The sequence below is a fragment of the Schistocerca nitens genome, chromosome 1 (genome assembly GCF_023898315.1).
Source record: "Schistocerca nitens isolate TAMUIC-IGC-003100 chromosome 1, iqSchNite1.1, whole genome shotgun sequence".
Taxonomy (NCBI): Eukaryota; Metazoa; Arthropoda; class Insecta; order Orthoptera; family Acrididae; genus Schistocerca; species Schistocerca nitens.
The window spans coordinates 200,764,744-200,783,484 of record NC_064614.1 but is presented as its reverse complement, the minus strand read 5'-3'; the positions used below and the strand labels follow the sequence as shown (position 1 = coordinate 200,783,484).

The 18,741-nt window shown below is 40.9% G+C and overlaps 1 protein-coding gene across 1 annotated transcript in view; it reads right to left on the bottom strand.

The window, feature by feature from the left end:
* Positions 1-445: 445 nt before the first annotated feature.
* Positions 446-18,741, bottom strand: part of LOC126235091 (ankyrin repeat and MYND domain-containing protein 2-like) — a 62,621-nt gene continuing 44,325 nt past the window's right edge. The window contains exon 4 of the mRNA XM_049943828.1: positions 446-2,470. Coding sequence (XP_049799785.1) covers positions 1,763-2,470 — 708 coding nt within the window. The 3' untranslated portion in view covers positions 446-1,762. The remainder of the gene's footprint in view (positions 2,471-18,741) is intronic.

Sequence of the window (18,741 nt, the reverse complement as noted above, 5' to 3'; positions counted from 1 at the left end):
ATTATGTCTGAAACATATCAATTTGCTGTTACTACCATATCTTGAAGTATTTTCACTTGCCGTAAAGAAAGCACACAAAATTCTACTTCTCTCTCCAATTCTGCTGCATTGTGAGCATTGGAGCAAACGAAACTGCTTGAGCACCATGTAAGTCTTCGGATGTAATGATTTAAAGCCACGTCCTGAGGGAGGGGGAGGGGGGGGGGGGAACCAACATTCTGTTACAAATATTTACCAAAATTCAAATGCCAAGCTCTCTGTTTATGTGCTAGATTAAGTGATACCTATAACTGTAAACCTTCCTGGAGTGAAGAATAACTTAGAGACAAATTGTAACAATTTAAGCTCAAGACTGTGGCATACTGAATTTTATGACCTGTTGTGTGTTGACTTTAGTTATTCTCTGAATATACAAGAATTTCATTCAGTGACAAATGAACATAACTTCATATTCAGTAGAATTTATTTCAATCATGAATTTAATGAATGAAAAACTGGTCACAGAAAAATAAGAACCTTGAAATGTTCAACAAAATCACACACAGTATACACTCACAATTAAACCTACTGTCTAATTGTTAAGGACCATTTCTGTCAATTATTTCCATCACCATTACCTCTGGTGCTCATACCCAACTATTTTTCACAGCAGCTACTGCCCAAAGCCAGTACTTTTGTAGCTCCTTTATCTGTGCATTCATTCACGTATTTTGACCTTTCTCTTCCTCTTATTCTACAACTGGATTTTTTTCTGTTCTGTGGCTAACTCCATATCTAACACTTTGGTGCCCAATTTCAAATTTTTCTTTGGCTTTTGTAATCCGTAGTGTAGGAACCTCTGGAAATTGAATACAGCTCAGCTGTGAGTCTTGTTATTTACTCATTATGATATTACTTTTATTTCTTTAGAGGATGTAGATAGCAACTATACTAATGAAATATTAACTTTGATCACATATTGTTTAAAATAGCATTTGTGAATACTTCTTTCCTCGCATCACAGACTTTTTCAGAAAATTATCTGGCAAATTAGAATTATCTACCAGTTAGAAATTAAATGCTGTTTCACTTGGAATTCTAATGTATATCTTTTTTAGTAATGAATTATTATTTACCAGGTCCATGTTACAGTAATGTTACTTTCTCCATCGCATATAAAAATCTCATGCTGAAACAGGTTTTATTAAGAACTTAAGTGTTTTATAATAATGCTCGTTTTGATCAGGAATCTACTTTATTTTTAGAGTGGTACATCCAATTACCTTCTTGCTTATCATGTGTGAGATTGAGTTTATTTTTAATTCTTTATTGCTGAAACATTTCACATAATTTTCTGCATTGCTCCAACTTATCAAGACAAGTCTCTAATTAAAAAGCTTTAGAAGCTTTTTATAATTATTCCAAGGTAACCATTAGGTAACATCACATACCACATAATTCATTATGTGTGTGTTAATCAACAGACAAGAAAGATCAGGACAAATAGTTATAGATACATAGCAACAGTTTTGACCATGTTGTCTATGGAATTTATCACACATTAGTTACTGAACTGCACTGTGAACATAAATTTCTTTTCTCTTTCTCTCTTAAGAGAGGGAAAGGAAAGGAACATACTTTACTTGCAATGGCCACATTATCCAATGTACAATGACAGTTAATCACATGTTACATACATAGAAATACAGAAAAAATGAAATGGTTCCCATAATTAGAAAAAAAGAGATTTTGTAAACCATTACAGTAAGCTATTCAACTTCCATTACTTCACTTGAAGACCCCTCAATTCTGAAGTTGGAGGACTAGCTGATGGTTTAGCCTTTATGGAAACTTGAGATAACCTTGTACATGCTTTCTTATGCATAAACCAATGGAGACGTTGACACTCTCTGTCACAATACTGAACTGCTTTACATTTAGAGCACTTCTTTGTCGCTCGTTCTTCACCACATGTTGAGCAGCAATGGGTGCCACTGTCTAAAAAGCCCCTCTGCCCATTGATGGCAGCAGAAATAATGCTCAGAGCAGAAGGGGAGTCCTGTTGAGCTAAACTTGTAACCATCTGCCGGAAAACTGTACATTCACGATATGGGAATTCACGAACACATTCTCTCAGAAAACTTTCCTGAAACTCTGGAGACCCATTGTCGCCACGCCCACATTTCAGCATTTTCCGAGCAAAGAGTTCCACAGGATCTGACCGCTTTTCTTCTATATTCTCACTATCTTTAGTTTCATCTTTCTTTCTCTCCTGTTGTGCTGCTAATTGCCTTTTTCTACATCGGCCAATCTCAGCAACTACACATGACAAGTAATGGAATTTGAATGACATAACCTCATTTGCTTCAAATCCTCTTTTCATTTCTCTTTCACTCATGAGTTCCAAGATTTTCTGAACTTTCTCCAGATTCTCAGCTAATAAAGGTGCCTTCTGCAGATTCAGAGCAACCCTGACTGGATGAACATTTACCTGCAAAAGACGGAAATTTTTAAAACACTTTTGGATAACATAGACTGTAGGATGGATGAAGTAATGTGTACAGCAAAGGAAGAAATGATTTCTGTGATACAATTAAATACCGAAAAAAGAAAGTTTTCAAAGAATTATGTTACAATTAAAGTCATAAATGAATATTACAATGTTTGAGAAAGAATACTGTACTTACCAGCATCTAAAGCAGGAACAACTAGAGCAGAGCTTACATAATACTAAATACAGACTGAATATTTATTTTAAGAATTAGGAAAAAAAGAACAAAAAGTTAAGTATATGTTCTTTGGGGGAGAAAAAGTCACTCCAAAAGCTGGCACAGATAAGGCTTTAAGCAAGGGAAGGAATTGTGAAGTAACAATGTACTAACAAAGAAGATTCCAAATCCATGTACTAATAATGGTCTGAGTTGTATGAACTTGTATCCTGTCTCTGAAGCTTATTTGGAAGATACAAAAGTCTTAATCCTGGACATTGCATATTTTACAGGCCTCATATGAGCAAAGTGTTTCTTACAAGGGAACCTCCCCATCGCACCCCCCTCAGATTTAGTTATAAGTAGCCACAGTGGATAGACCTTGAAAAACTGAACACAGATCAATCGAGAAAACAGGAAGAAGTTGTGTGGAACTATGAAAAAATAAGCAAAATATACAAACTGAGTAGTCCATGCATAACATAGGCAACATCAAGGCTAACGTGAGCTCAGGAGCGCCGTGGTCCCGTGGTTAGCGTGAGCAGCTGCGGAACTAGCGGTCCTTGGTTCAAGTCTTCCTTCGAGCAAAAAGTTTAATTTTTTATTTTCAGACAATTATCAAAGTTCAGGCACTCTCACATAATCAACTTCGCTCTCCAAAATTCCAGGACATGTTCAGATTTGCTTGGACATATGCAGGATTTGACGGTCTACACATGGAAAAATTTGAAAACGTAAAAAACATATGTTTTGACAGAGCACAGGGAAAAGTGTGTGAGTGTGAGACTTTTGGATTCATTTGTTGCAGTTTATGTGACAAACTCTTATGTTTTCATCACTTTTTTGGGAGTAATTATCACATCCACAAGAAAACCTAAATCGGGCAACGTAGAAGAATCTTTTTACCCATTCGCCAAGTGTACAAGTTAGGTGGGTCGACAACATATTCCTGTCATGTGACGCACATGCCGTCACCAGTGTCGTATAGAATATATCAGACGTGTTTTCCTGTGGAGGAATCGGTTGACCTATGACCTTGCGATCAAAAGTTTTTGGTTCCCATTGGAGAGGCATGTCCTTTCGTCTACTAATTGCACGGTTTTGCGGTGCGGCACTGTAAACTTATTACAGTGAACAGAGACGTCAATGAACGAATGGATAGATCATAACTTTGCTAAAATAAAGAAAAATTTTTCGCTTGAAGGGAGATTTGAACCAAGGACCTCTCGTTCCGCAGCTGCACACGCTAACCACGGGACTACGGCGCTCCTTGTCTCGGAATGTCCATGATGTTGCCTATCTTCGCGTGGACTACTCAGTTTGTATATTTTGCTTATTTTTTTATCGTTCCACACAACTTCTTCCTGTTTTCTCGATTGATCTGTGTTCGGTTTTTCAAGGCCTATCCACTATGCCAACTTATAACTAAATCTGAGGGGGGTACGATGGGGAGGTTCCCTTCTTAGTCCCATGCTTTAATTACTATACTTTCTAACCCCTTGACCACTTGAAAATGTAGGTTACCTGTATCATCCCCCCCCCCCCTCCTCCCATCCCATCCCGCAGAACAAAAAAAAAACCTCTTTCTACTACTAATGTCGCATGTCTCTATATTAACATTCTAAATTTACCTCTTGAGGCTATTCTGGAAAACAGATTCTTCTTTATGGATAAATTACAGACACTTTCCTGTTTCCCAAAATAAGCAACTTTAGATCTGGTTCATATTTATTACAGAAGATACATGCAGTAAGCCTGAACTACCTAATCTTGTGAATTGCAAGAAGGCCATCTCTAATATAAAACTGACTTCTGCAAATACCATGCTATTTTTTGATCAACTACACACTTCTGCATACACCAAGTCCACTGACAAGCAGCAGTACCCTCACTTGGGATTGGCTTCAACATGAAGCATTTCTACTTTTGTGTGGTGGACTTAATGGAAAATAGATTGCACTAGGCACAGTCTCTTTCACTAAATGTAATTACAACTTTAGGAGTTTTACTGTCTCAAAACTAACTACACTATTTCAAGTGTAAACAAATCTTATGAGTTATTTTGTTTCACTTCACAATGAACGATGCTTCACTACAAGAAAAAAGGATTTTGAACTCTTCATTTACATCTACATCAATACTCCACAAGCCATCTGATAGTGTGTGGCAGGAAGTACCTCTGGTAGCGCTAACTGTTCCTCCCTTGCCTATTCCATTTGCGAATGATGTGTGCGAAGAACAATTGTCAACAATACTCTGTATTAGCTCCAAGTTCTCGAATTTTCTTGTTGTGATCATTTTTTGCGAAACAAGTGGGAGAAAGTAATACAATGTCTGACTTTTCCTGGAAAGCACTCTCAAAATTTCAGTAGTAAACCTGTGTGTAAAGCACAACACCTCTCTTGTAGTTTTCTGCCACTGGAATTTGTTGAGCATCTCTAATGCTCTAACACATCTAAACAAACAACGATGTATGTATAATATGTTACATTTATTTACATTCAAGGTCAATTGCCAGACCCCGCACCATTCATCAATACTGTAAGTCCTTCTGCAAATAGTTACCATTTTCTGACACTGATACCTTCTTATAGACAATAATATAATCTGTGAACAGCCTTAAAGAGCTTCAGTTGCAGTCTATTAAATCATTTATACACATTATGAACAGAAACAGTTATGTGGCAAATGTGGAGGTGGGTCCTGGGGCTCTCCACCACAAAATATTAAAAATTAGAAGCCTGATTTAGCCCTTTAAATGCTACATTTCTGACACTGTTCAATTTCACATCAACATCTGTACTAGGATTGTCTTTATGAAAACTTAACGGTTGCCGAAGCAAACAAATTGATCAATGAATCAATCAATCAGTCTAAATACTTGCATTTTTGACAAAACAACTAAAAAAACCCATAGCAGCTAACATCACCTTACAGTGTTTTTAAATTCTAAAAAGATGAATAAAACCACCACAAACACAGATAGTCACAAAATTATCGAAAATATCACTTTCTGTAACAACTTATTACTGGCACAATAAAAAAAAAAAAAAAAAAAAAAAAAAAAAAAAAAAAAAAAAAAAAAAAAAGACATTACAAAATTGCATCAGTATGCTATGTATTATACAGAGTGTACATAAAGTAAAGGAACACTTTTAGTACAGGAACACTTTCAATTATTTATAGCACAAGAACTAAACATTGTACATATGTCATACATATTGCATTTTGAAGAGAAACTCCGAAAGGTTTTTTTTTTTTTTTTTTTTACAAACATTCGATATGCGAACCACGAGTGACCCAGCAGATGTCAATATGATAATCTAAATCTTGTCTTACCCATCCCAGCATGGCATCGTCGACTGTGCCAGTCACTTCCTCTATTCTCTCCCGGAGCTCTGCTACATCACGTGGTAGAAGTGATACATTCACCAGATCTTTAATGTGTCCCCACTGAAAAAAAGTCACACGGAGTGAGATCTGGTGATCGGGGAGGCTATTTCGAACTCCAACACACAGAAAGCTCACTCCGCACCTGAACTCACCATGTTTGCGACTAGCGCTGACTATTGGCAAATTACCAAACTACGCTGTGGTGGTAAACATGGAAAAAAAAACAAAACTTTCAGGGTTTCTCTTCAAAATGACACATCTATGATATCTGTACAATGTTTGGTTCTTGTGCAATAAATAATTGAAAGTGTTCCCAGATTTTACGTACACCATGTAGGTATGGATAAATTGGTGAACTGCATATCTTGTGATGTCATCTGGTTAGAAAAACCACAACAGCTTACAGCTTGAACCTTCTCTGTCATTTGGTCTGAAAGCAGTTTTATTCTTATCCTTTAAGAGGAGATGTGCAAAACGAAAAATTTTCATTGGCACTCAGCATAACCTACCTTAGCAAGTCATGGTGATAAAGTCACTAAGTAATGGGAAGGAAATCATTAAAATCTATAAAACATTTTAGGAGCATATGATTAGTGAAATGTAAACAATATCTTTCCCATAACTCTATAATCAAGGTGATGAATCTGTAACAATCACAGACAATCCGTAACAGCTGGCAGTTCTGCACTTTTTGCAGTACCCCCGAAACCCGAAATTACCTTTACACCCTCCAATTCTGTTCTGTTAAGAGTGCTGTATTGCATGCTACCTGCAAGGTAGTCTTGAATTCAGTCACAAAGCTGGTCTGATAATCAGTAAACTATTGTTTTCTTCACTAATCAGCAATGCAGGATAGTGTCAAATGCCTTCCTGAAGTTGTGGAACATGGCATCAATCTGAGTGCCAATGTCTACAGCACTGTGGATCTTGTAGAGGAACAGAGGGAGCTGAGTTTTGCAAGACCTCCATGAAATCCATATTGATTTTTATAGTGGAGATTTTTATTCTAATCTCTGTACAATCTTACAGGTATCTCAACTGATTCTGATGACTTTCCACTACAAAGCAATTTTACTTTTTTCAGTCAATTATCTCAATATCTGCCAGTTCATACTGTGATTGAAAGGAGGAACCTTACTACGATCTTCTGCAGTGAAACTGTTTCCTGTATTTAAGCCTTCTCTGTTATTTTCCGTTTTGGTGCCATTATGGTCACTAAGTGCCTGAACACATGATTTCGTTTTGTTTTGTTTCAGGGTGCAAAAACAACTAGGGTCATACGCGCCCACATTAGAACTGTAGAACAAAAAGACAAAGAGAAGAGTTAAAAATGACTACATGTTAATCCCAATCAATGGAAGAGAAGATAGCTAAAAACAGGAACGTGGAGAAAGGTCCATAAAATACGCCAAAGAGAAACAGAGGTCAATAGCTAAAAATTAAATGGTCTTCGCCATATTGCTATGATGGAAAAAATGTAAAATGTGGTCGACAGCCCTCGCATCATTTGCTAAGATGGCCGATAACTCAGACAGCAAACACAATGAAAACGTAAGTTATTAAAAGAAGGGGGGTATGCTGTCAGGAAATGGTGGACCATCACAGGTTAAGCACAATGAGTACAAAGTGATGGGGGAGCACCACTTAACAAATGGCGATGGCCAAAAAGACAGTGCCTGATAAGCATCCTGTCTAAAATGATCTCACGGAAAAAGGGCCGAGAAGAGGTCGTCCAAGCCGCCGGGAGAGGATTAATAACCCGGAGCTTGTTTCCATCAAGGGAGGACCAGTGCTGATGCCAAAGTGACCACCTCCTGACAGACGGCGGCACAGCGATCATCAGAGGGAATGTAACAACTAATGGACTAACGTACAAGGACTGCAGCCTTGGCAGCAGCATCAAAGGCCTCATTTCCTGTCAGACTGGTGTGACCAGGAACCCACATAAACACACCATAGCTCCATTGTGACGAAGTGACAGCTTTCCTGGACCCGTTGCACTAAGGGACGGATAGTGTACAGCACACAGATGCTTTGAAGGACACAGAGAGAGTCAGAACACATGACGCAATTGAAAAGCCCGTGTCGCTGGATGTCCTGCGTGGCCTGATAAAGGGCGAAGCCCTCTGCTGTAAATACTGAGAAGTATTTTGGAGGCCGATATTGAAAAACGTTGGTGCCACTGATGAAGGCACACCCAACACCATGGTCAGTCCGAGCACCATCAGTGTGCACAAAGGTGCTCTCGTGAAGTTCCATGTGAAGGCTGTGAAACTGACGGCGATAGAGTGAGCATGGAGTAGTGTCCTAGGAAGTGAAGGAAGGCCAAGGTGAACACAGGCCACTGCATGAAGCCAAGGTGGTGAAGGGTTTATATCAACTGAGAAAGTTGCAAGCAGGAGGGTGGTTCGATCTGCTCCCCATGAAGTACAATTGAGGACAAACAGGACATTGAGGGACTGCGTACAGCGGGCTGCCAGCTAAGATGAGTGGAAGGACATCGCAAGTTTCCTATCAAGCGTGAGCCCAGAAATTTTGTAGTTTCAACAAACACAAGCCCAAAATGTACAGATGGTGGACGAAACCAATTGCGCTGCTGGAAATTTGTACAAACGGTTAAGTCAGTGGGAAAACGAAAGCCATTGTCAATGCTCCATGAGCAAAGACAATCGAGACATCGCTGAAGACACTGCTCAATGTGACAGGTCCATGAAGAACTGTAATAGATGACAAATCATCAACAGAAAGGGAGCTACAGATGCCTGGCAGGAGACAGACCATTATAAGAGGGCGACACCCAGGACAGAACCCTGAGGCACACTGTTTTCCTGGATACAGGTGTCTGACAAGGCAGAAGCCACACGTACCGTAAAAACTCGATCTTTTAAAAATTCCTCAAGGAAACGGGGCAGGCAGCGACAGAAGTCTCACGTGTAGAGAGTACGGAGGATACCAGTCCTCCAGCAGGTGTCATAGGCTTTCTTCAAATTGAAAAACATGGTCACAGTCTGGAATTTCTGAAGAAAACCATTCACAACATGGGTGGACAAAGTGACAAGATGGTCAACTGCAGAACGGTGCGTTCAAAACCAACACTGTGCAGTAGTTAGTAAATTGCGAGACTCTAGCCACCATACCAACTGTGTATGAATCATACATTCTATCACCTTGCACTTACAGCTGGTGAGAGAAATGGGGCAATAGCTAGAAGGAAAGTATTTGTCCTTAACTGGCCTAGGTATGGGTATGACAGTTGTTTCACGCCAGCACCTGGGAAACATGCCCTCTGCCCTGATGTGGTTGTATGTATTAAGCAAAAAGCGCTTGCCTGCAAAAGAAAGGTGCTGCAACATCTGAATGTGAACAGCGTCTGGCCCTGGGCGGAGGATCAGGATGAAGTGAGAGCATGATCTAGGTCCCTCACAGTAAAGGGGCATTGTAGCACTCACGATTCTGAGAAGAGAAGGGTATCACCCAAGCCTCCTCTGTGTGTTTCCGATGTGGGAAGGTAGGGTGACAGTGGGAGAAGCTCAAAGTCGCTGCAAAATGGCAGCTCAAGGGTGTTAGAGATAGCAATAAGGTCCACGATGCCTGCTACTGTCAGGCCATAAATAGGGGAATGGATATTGGTCCCAGAGAGCTGTCAGAGATTGGCCCACACGACGGAAGAGGGAGTGGAACTATTAAAAGAACTAGTGAATGGAAACCAGCTAGCTTTTTTGCTATCCTGAAGAATGTGAAAACACTGTGCACACAACTGTTTATAATGAATGCAGATTGTCATTGTAGGATGATGGTTAAAAACGCAGAGAGCACGTTTCCACACGCAAATTGCGTCACGGCATGCCTCAGTCCACCAACAGACCAAGACACGATGTGAAAAAGAGGAAGTGCGAGGAATGGAGCGTTCTGTGGCGGTAAGGATAACATTTGTAATATCTCCACCTAGTCATCAGAACTGGGGAAATATTGTTCGTCGAAAGTTGTCAGGGAGGAGTAAAGCCTCCAGTAGGCCATAGTAAGCTGCCATATGGGTGTGCATGTAGGTGAGGTAGGAGTCAGCAAATGGATAACACATGGGAAATGGTCACTCGGTATGTGTCAGAGAGAACAGACCGCTCGAGACGATGGGCAAGCTGGGTAGTGCAGAAGGATAGGTCCAAATGGGAATAGATGTGTGTTGAATCTGAAAGGAATGTGGGTGCTCCTGTGTAAGACAGAAGAGGTTAAGTTGATTAAGGAGGTCAGCAAGAGGACACCTCTCTGACAGGTACTGGGAGAATCCCAAAGGTAATGGTGTGCATTAAAGTCGCCGAGCAGCAGAAAGGGGTGAGGTACCTGCCCAATAAGCTGAAGGAATTCTGCCCTGGTGACACTGAATGACAGAGGGAGGTAAACAGTACAAAGGGAAAATGTCAAGTGAGGAAGGAAAAGACAAACTTCAACAGCTTGAAGGCGGGTAGTCAGGGAGATGGGCTGTCTATGAACGTCATCCTGTATGAGCAGCAAGATGGCCCCATGAGATGGAATGCCAGCCTGGGGGTCAGAATGGACTGGGAAGAAATGCAAGAGCTCAAAGCGATCATGAAGAGACAATTTTGTTTCCTGAAGGCAGAGAACAAGTGGGCGCTGCGATTCTAAGAGCAGCCGTAAATCATCTTTGTTGGATCGAAGGTCGCAAATGTTCCATTGGAGGAGAGTCACAACGAGGAAAAAATGAAGGGGTGTCACCTCAGCGGCTGCCGAGTGCCAGGCTTTGAAGACTCACTGCTACAGGGCACAGAGGCAGGAGGATCCTGCTACATGAGATCTACAGAGGCATCAGCATTCTCCTTCTGTAGGCCTGCGGAGTCCAGGGCAGAAAAATGGTTGGTGGTGCACACCGGTGACACAGAGGTTGGCTGGGTGAGGGCACCACATGACGACACCGTCGAAGAGGATCTTCAAATCAGAAAAGGAGAAGACCGATTGCCTTTGTTGGACTTCTTCGAGCTTTTCCGTTTGGCAGAGAAAGACTTAGATGTTGGTTGGCTACAGGGATGTAGCAAGTCTTCATGGGAGTATTCCTTCTGTCCTTTCCAGCCTGCTGGGAGTGTAGCTGGTGACTTCACCCAGTGAAGCAGAAGTTTGGTGTTGTGTTGCACAGCTGGAGGAGGTGACAGGGACGCTACCATGACACTGGACAATTTCACAACCGCGGTGCTAAATTTGAGGTTGCATGTCTGCATGGTGATGTTCTTCGTGGAGCAAGAGGTAGCAAGAACAGTAGGTGCCAGATGGTAGAATGCAGGGTTTACAACTAGCCAACAACTTGTGAGTTACCAGGTAAGGCACTTTTTCCTTCACCCGCATCTCCTGGACAGCCCACTCATCGAGATACATGGGACAATTGCGGGAGAAGGCTGCATGGTCGCCATTACAGTTGATGCAGTGGGGAAGGAGGTGGACAACCGCCTTTGTGAGCATCCCTGCCACAGGTTACATATTTGGCTGGGTGTCGACAGGATCTCGAGTGTGGTTGTAACGATGACACTGATAACAATACATCAGGTTCGGAATATACGGTCTGATTGTAATAACTTCATAAATTGCTTTGATCTTTGGTGGAGCAACCACTCTATCAAAAGCGAGATAGAGAGTGCATGTGTACACTAAGGAGGCATCTACTTCCTTCATCATCCCATGCAATGACGTCCTGATCAGAGAGGTATATTTGGATTTCTGCCTCGGTCAGACCATCAAGCAGCATAGTGTAAATAGGACCATGGGAAGAATTCAGCATTTGATGGCTCTCAACATGAACAGGATAGTCATGAAAGAGCGAATCTGCAAACAGTTCTTGTGCTTGAGAATCAGTAGTCTCCAAAAGCAAAGTGCTATTGAATAAACGAGAGAAGGATTTCATAGGGCCAGCAATTGCCTCAACACCTTTCTGAATAATAAACGAATTTACTGTAGCGAAGGACTGACAGTCCTCAGTACATGAAACCTTGAGGAACCTTGGTACAGCTGGGAGGGTCTTTGAATCACGAGCCTCATTCCATATAAGTTTCGTAGCCGTTGACTGTGAAGATGTTTGGCTCATTGTGAGAAAACCCCCATGATTGCCAGTGTCTCTGATGGCATGCTCCTTCCAACTGCCCGCCCTTTCAGAAGGAGGTGCACCTGCCTTAGGTGATTGTTCACACCTCAGGTCACACCTGACAGAGGAACCAATTGGTAATTTGGGAAGGTAGCAGCACAGGCAATCACCTCTCCCTGGGCCTGTCCTGTACCAGGAGGTACACGTGAACCCTACCTGTCGACCCGGGCTGGGAATTATGCATTACCAGTCACCTGTTACGCGTCAGACGCATGGGCCAAACTTCAGGAGCACACAGGGAGGAAGAAGAAAAAGAGGAACCTCAAACGTCGAAGCGGAGGAAGGATAGGAGAAGATGAATGAAGAAACAAAAAAAGAAAGGGAAAAAACCAGTGTAGAGTTTTCTGATATTGCTTACCGAAAATGCAGACTACATTTCCAAAAACAGCCCAGACACATTCCTTAAGGGAGGAAAAACGGAATAGCAAGAGGACAGACATGCAGCCATGAAGGGAAACTATACTGCAAAGGCTGGGGTCCTGTGGTATCCAATCACAAACTGCTTCCTGATTTTTATGTAATTTCAACATCTCTTAGGGTTTTTAGTCTGATTGGTTGACTAAAATTTTACTTTCAGTAACCAAATGCTTCTGTCATTGCTCTCTTTATGCTCAGTTTAATTTTGTTCAGCTTTTGTTTGTCTGCTAGGTTTTGCTTTCTCATGAACCTGTGGTGAAGCCCTCTTTGTTTACATAGCATACGGTGAAAAAGTTGTGGTTTTTCTTGGGGGCATACATTAGCTGCCGTATGTGCTTGGTACGTTTTCACCCCCGTGTACGAACATGCTTTTCTTCTGGACTTCGATCCTTGCCGAGTGATACTGAAACGTTAGTTCACAACGACTACTTCAAGCAACTATATAAGCTTCAAATTCTCATTTGCACTTCTCTGTATTTAAAGTCTTCAAGTCTCACAGTGAGAGATCCCAATAATTAGAACACAAAGTAGTTTAACCAAACATCAAACATTAACACCTACTGATACTTGTCTGACCCTTAGGCCATACATCAAAGTTCTCCTTAACATAAAAGTGATTCATATTTTTGGGTCCCCATTTTTTGACATTGTTGGCAGCCCTCTTACTCTGAGACATCCATGACACAGCCAACTCTGAGTGCCAAAGCATACACATAGCCTCGTGCAGCAACTGAACGCTGCGCATCACACCACTGCCGTCCTTTTTACGGCATACATGCCTCTATACAAACACAGGCCGAGGTGTACACTACTTACTCCTTTCTTATACGCTGCTCAACAAATATCTGCTATCACAATCATCTTTAGCTGGTACAAATATCAATAGTGGACCAAGGTACTTGATAAAACGCCTTGTTACACTATGTATCCACGCACTCAAGCTAAAGGTGTTGTCCATAATTGCTTATTCATATGCATCAATATTTTCATCTTCTCACCAGGTACATCATTTATACACGTCACTAGTGACTATTAATCCTTCTCATGTTTAGTTACATTTAATGAAACATGCTTCATTCATTGTAAGTGTCGTGTCATATTTAAACATTAGATAATATCATGGCTCTTTTTGTTCGTGAGTGTGTTGGTGGAACAGTATAGTGCTGGAATGGGAACACGAAAGGCGATGGAAGTACAATTACTAATGGAAGTAGAGGCCAGGAAGGTTGCAGGAACATAGGATATATTGCATGGAGAGGTCTCACCTGTACAATTCAGAAAAGCCGTGTTGGTAGGAAATATCCACATGGCACAGGCTGTAAAGCAATCATTCAAATGAAGAAAGTTCTGCTGGGCAGGATACTCAGCATCTGGGTTGTCCAGCTGTTCCTTGGCCACAGTTTGTCAGTGGTCATTCAAAGAGGTTCCTTCACTTGTGTGTGCACTGATATGAAACTTCCTAGCAGATTAAAACTGTGCGCTGGAGCGAGACTCAAACTAGAGACCTTTGCCTTTCATGGGCAAATGCTCTACCACCTGAGCTACCCACGCATGACTCACAACTCATTCTCACAGGTTTAATTCCGCCAGTACCTCATCTCCAACCTTCCAAACTTCACAGAAGCTCTCCTGCAGGTAGAACACTTGCCCGCGAAAGGCAAAGGTCCTGAGTTCAAGTCTCGGTTCAGCACAAAGTTTTAATCTGCCAGAGAGTTTTTACCTCTTTATTAATGACATTATTCATTAGTGTCTGTGAGATAAAGTCACCTTGTGCTCTTAACTAATCCATATTCTTGAAAATTTTTTTTTCAGAGCTTATTTTATACCAATTTGCAGATATTCACATCCTTACATACTGGCAATACGTTGTCATGCATCAATGATAACCAGTTTTCCTGGTTATGAATTTTATTTCCCTGCTGTCTGCTCGTGGTATGTTTCCACCATGTTGGATCTGACAATTACCTGTTACAAATCTTGCTGAGGAATGGTAACCTTTATAAATAGTTCTGTTGGTCCCACCACCATGTACAAACTAGCTTTTCTTCTGAACTTCAATCTTTTCTGGGTGATACCGAAATGTTAGATCATACCGATTAATTCGAGCCACTAAATAAACTTTGAACTCTCATTTGCACTTCTCTGTATTTAAAATCTTCAAGTCTCACTATGACAGAGCCCAATAACGAGAATTCAAAGTAGTTTAATCAAACCTCAAACATTAACGCCTATTGGTACATAACGTATCATCACCATAGGCCATACATCAAAGTTCTCTTTAGCGTAACAGTGATTCATTTGTTTGGGGTCCCCATTTTTCATCGGTGGAGGCAGGAGCTCACAGAATCTGCTCCTTTCTTAAACACTATTTAACAAATATCCACTATCACAATCATCCTTAGCTGGTACAAATATCAATAGTGGACCAGGTATTTGATAAAAAACCCTGTTACACTACAAGCAGTTTTCTAATATAGCTACTAAACCATGGTGGGTCTTTCCCATCCCTTAAGAACTTGCTCGGAACAATCGTCTAAGGCATACTGAATGATGCTTTTGAATTTTTCCTATTTGTGCTCTATATTTTCATCGTCAACGCTGTATATTTGATGTTGACTACTGAGATACTCTGCAGTTTTTACCCTGTCACTCAGCTAAGTAAAAATATTTTCCAAACTTAACATTCCTTACAATAGCCATAGACATAGACACTATCACAGACTTACAATCACTGATACCCTCCTGTTAACTGAATGGAGAAGCTCAGGTCTGTCTGTTGCTAGGAGGTCTAAGATGTTACCTTCACGAGTTGGTTCTCTAATGATCTGCTTGAAGTAATTTTTGGCCAAAACATTCAGAATAATGTCACACGAATCCCTAGCTCTTGAACCAGTTTTGAAAGCATGCCTCTCCCAATCTATACATAGCAAGTTGGAGTCACCCCCTATTACAGCAGCAATCACTTTCTCTCTTAAGCATTCTACTACTACAGCTACTGATGCAAGTAGTCATTAAAGCATTCAATTATCATTTTAGATCGGCCTTTGATGCTTAATATCACCCAGATTAATTCACATTCGTAATTCATCATAACCTTGCTTGATTTATGTAATTTTTTTACTGTAATAAACACGTTACCACCATTGGCAACTAACCTATCCATGCGATATATATTCCAATCTGAATTTTGCTACTCACCTCTGATTTCAACCAACTTTCTGTTCCTAATACTATCTGGCCATTATTACCTTCAATAAGCAATACTAATTCTGGAACCTTACCATGGACGTCCCTGCAGATTACTAGTACATATTAACCTTCTCCAGTTCCAACCCGCAGGGATGAGCATTTTCTGAAAATAACGTGGCTAATGTATCTTAGATTTCGGCAGGCAACTGATCTCTGATATCAAGGGAGGGGGTTCCTCTAACCTAAGGAAAGCCCATGTGCATGCCACAAGTACTCTCCTATCCTAGTAATTGCTTCCTCCGTGTCATGCACACTTGACCTGTTAAGAGAAGCCCTACAACCTGATAGTGGAGGTCGAGAAATTTGTATACAATAACCTTTCCAAGTTGTCAGATTCTGGTTTAGCCCTTCCACTCTGCAGCACGCTAGAGGACCATGAACGGTCCTAGGTACGATGCTAAAGATAGTGTGCTTAGCCAGCACCATGCGCAAGATGCGAGCTGTCTTCACCAAATCAGTCATCTACCTGTAGGAACTGAGGGTGGCCTTACAACCCAAGCAGCAGGCATCAGCTGTGTAAACATGTGCCACTATTTGCAGCTTGTCGCACCCAGTGGGTTTGATAGCCATCACCAGAACCTCTTCCACGTCTCTGACAAGACTGACAAACATAGTGAATGCTCACTGGCATTCTTTCCCAAACTACCTGCTATTTCCTTGAGGAGTTCCATTGCTTGCCGACCATTGGAGCTCTTAATGACTAGCATATCCACCCTCAGCACTTGTTCAGACTGGATAGGAAAATCAACCACTGGCTCAACAGGAAAGGTGTCCCGTGCTGGCTCAGAAGTGTTATCAACAGCAGGTAGCACCTCATACCTATTGCTAAGGCATAAGTGGTCAGCCAAGCAGCCAGCTCACACTTTCACCTTCTGCCCAGAGACACGCAATCCCATCACTATTAGCACTCACTCTCGAGTGAAGACAGACCAATCCGATGCTGCTTTACAGAAGTCGCAGCGACAACCAGTTCACCATGAGATTTCAATGGCACCACAGGTTTTGCAGGACTTGTCTGTGGTGCCCCAATGTCACCAGAGGTTTGAGTGGTAGATAGATGCCTGTTGACTATGGCTAACGCAGTTACCTGCTATTTACGGCAGTGGCCAATTCCCCTTGAGGCAGCACACAACAAGCATAGTCTCTGTCCACATAATACTGTGTAAAAAACTTCATGAGATCTCAAAAAACACAAACAAGGCAATCTGGACTAACTAAGAAGGAACAAGCAGATCCCCGCATAAGAGAAAATTACCCCAACAGTGGCGCTATGGATATTGAGATGCACGCAAGATATAAACGAGCAGAATAAACAAGCACTAAAATCTGCTCTGTAAAGTTCTTTAGGATTTCAGAATATTTATGAGTGTCACGAACTCACTGCGAGACCAAAAGTTAATGTACATTTAATAAATTCTACAGTGATTTGGTTCTCAATATGTTGCTGGGAAGCACTGCTTAAAGTAACACTAGAGTCTTGAGAGGCCACTATTCTTTGCAAGTCACATACAAGAAGGCCACAATTTATCATTTCCCAACAGTTTGTGGATGCCTTGCAAAATCTAGTGCCCAAATAAGTAGGTGGTAGGCAAAATCAACCTTGTAACACAAGATTTAAAGCTACTAGATTTCATGCCCTATGTGAGCAGACTGTTTCATCTGAATCTCAAGCACAGAATATGTTTAATGAAAATTATGATAATGAGGACTATAAAGTGTCAGAATAGGTTTAACTGTGTGTGTAGTGCATTTAGTATCTGTTCTTTACATTTTGATTCAAGTTTCAAATTAATTACAAACTTTATAACTGTTAAAAATACACTATTGTTACAGCTTATGTATGAGAATTTTGTGAATTAATATTAATAATCATAATCATCAATATTAATTAAAATTTCATAACAAAGTGGGTAATTTATTTTTCCATAGGAAATGTAGGATGTTGAGACTTGGTTAAAAACCAACCAAATCTGTGAGACTGGTGGTTTGTCTACAAATCTGATTTTCACAAACATCTATTTTTCTCAAAACTCTGTGTCTATGCTTTGGACCCTTGCAGTTCTCAGTGCCTCGTATACGAGGTCTGTTCAAGAAAGTCCAGAATATTGGTAATTTTGCACTAATGGTGCGTTGGAGCAAAATGCAGTTGGCATCCCTGCACACACCTGTGTTTAATGTGTAACTGCCTGAATTTTCGTTGTATATCTATTACATATTGTTCAGTGCTCTATTGAATAGAACATTGTGTCACACACTTAGCAAATTTTGATATGGCAGAGTTAGAGGAGCAATGCATCTGCATTAAATTTTGTGTGAAACTCAAGACAACCATTTCAGAAACACACCAATGGTGCAGGAAGCCTATAGTGATGAGTGCTGAAGCCGTATTTGGTATTATGAATGGTTCACATGGTTCAAAAATAGCCGGACAAAAGTTAAAGATGACCTCATACAGGATGCCCTCCGATGTCTACCGATGATGCTCACCTTGGGAATATCAATGAAATTGTGCACGCCAATTGAAGACTGACAGTCTGAGAGATTGCAGAAGAACATAACATTTCAGTTAGATTATTTCATGAAATCCTGACACAGCATCTAGGAATGCGTCATGTTGCTGACAAGTTCTTCCTGTGGTTCATGAGTTAAGACTAGAAAGATATTTGCCTCGCAATCTGTGAAGAGTTTTCAGATCACATAAATGAAAACATGACTTGACTTAAGAGAACCATAACGGGTGATGAGACATGGGTCCCTACGGTTACGATGTTGAGACCAAGGTTTAAACTTCACAATGGGTCAGAAAAGGTCCTTCAAGATGAAAAAAAAAGTTTGTCAGGTCACGTCAAATGT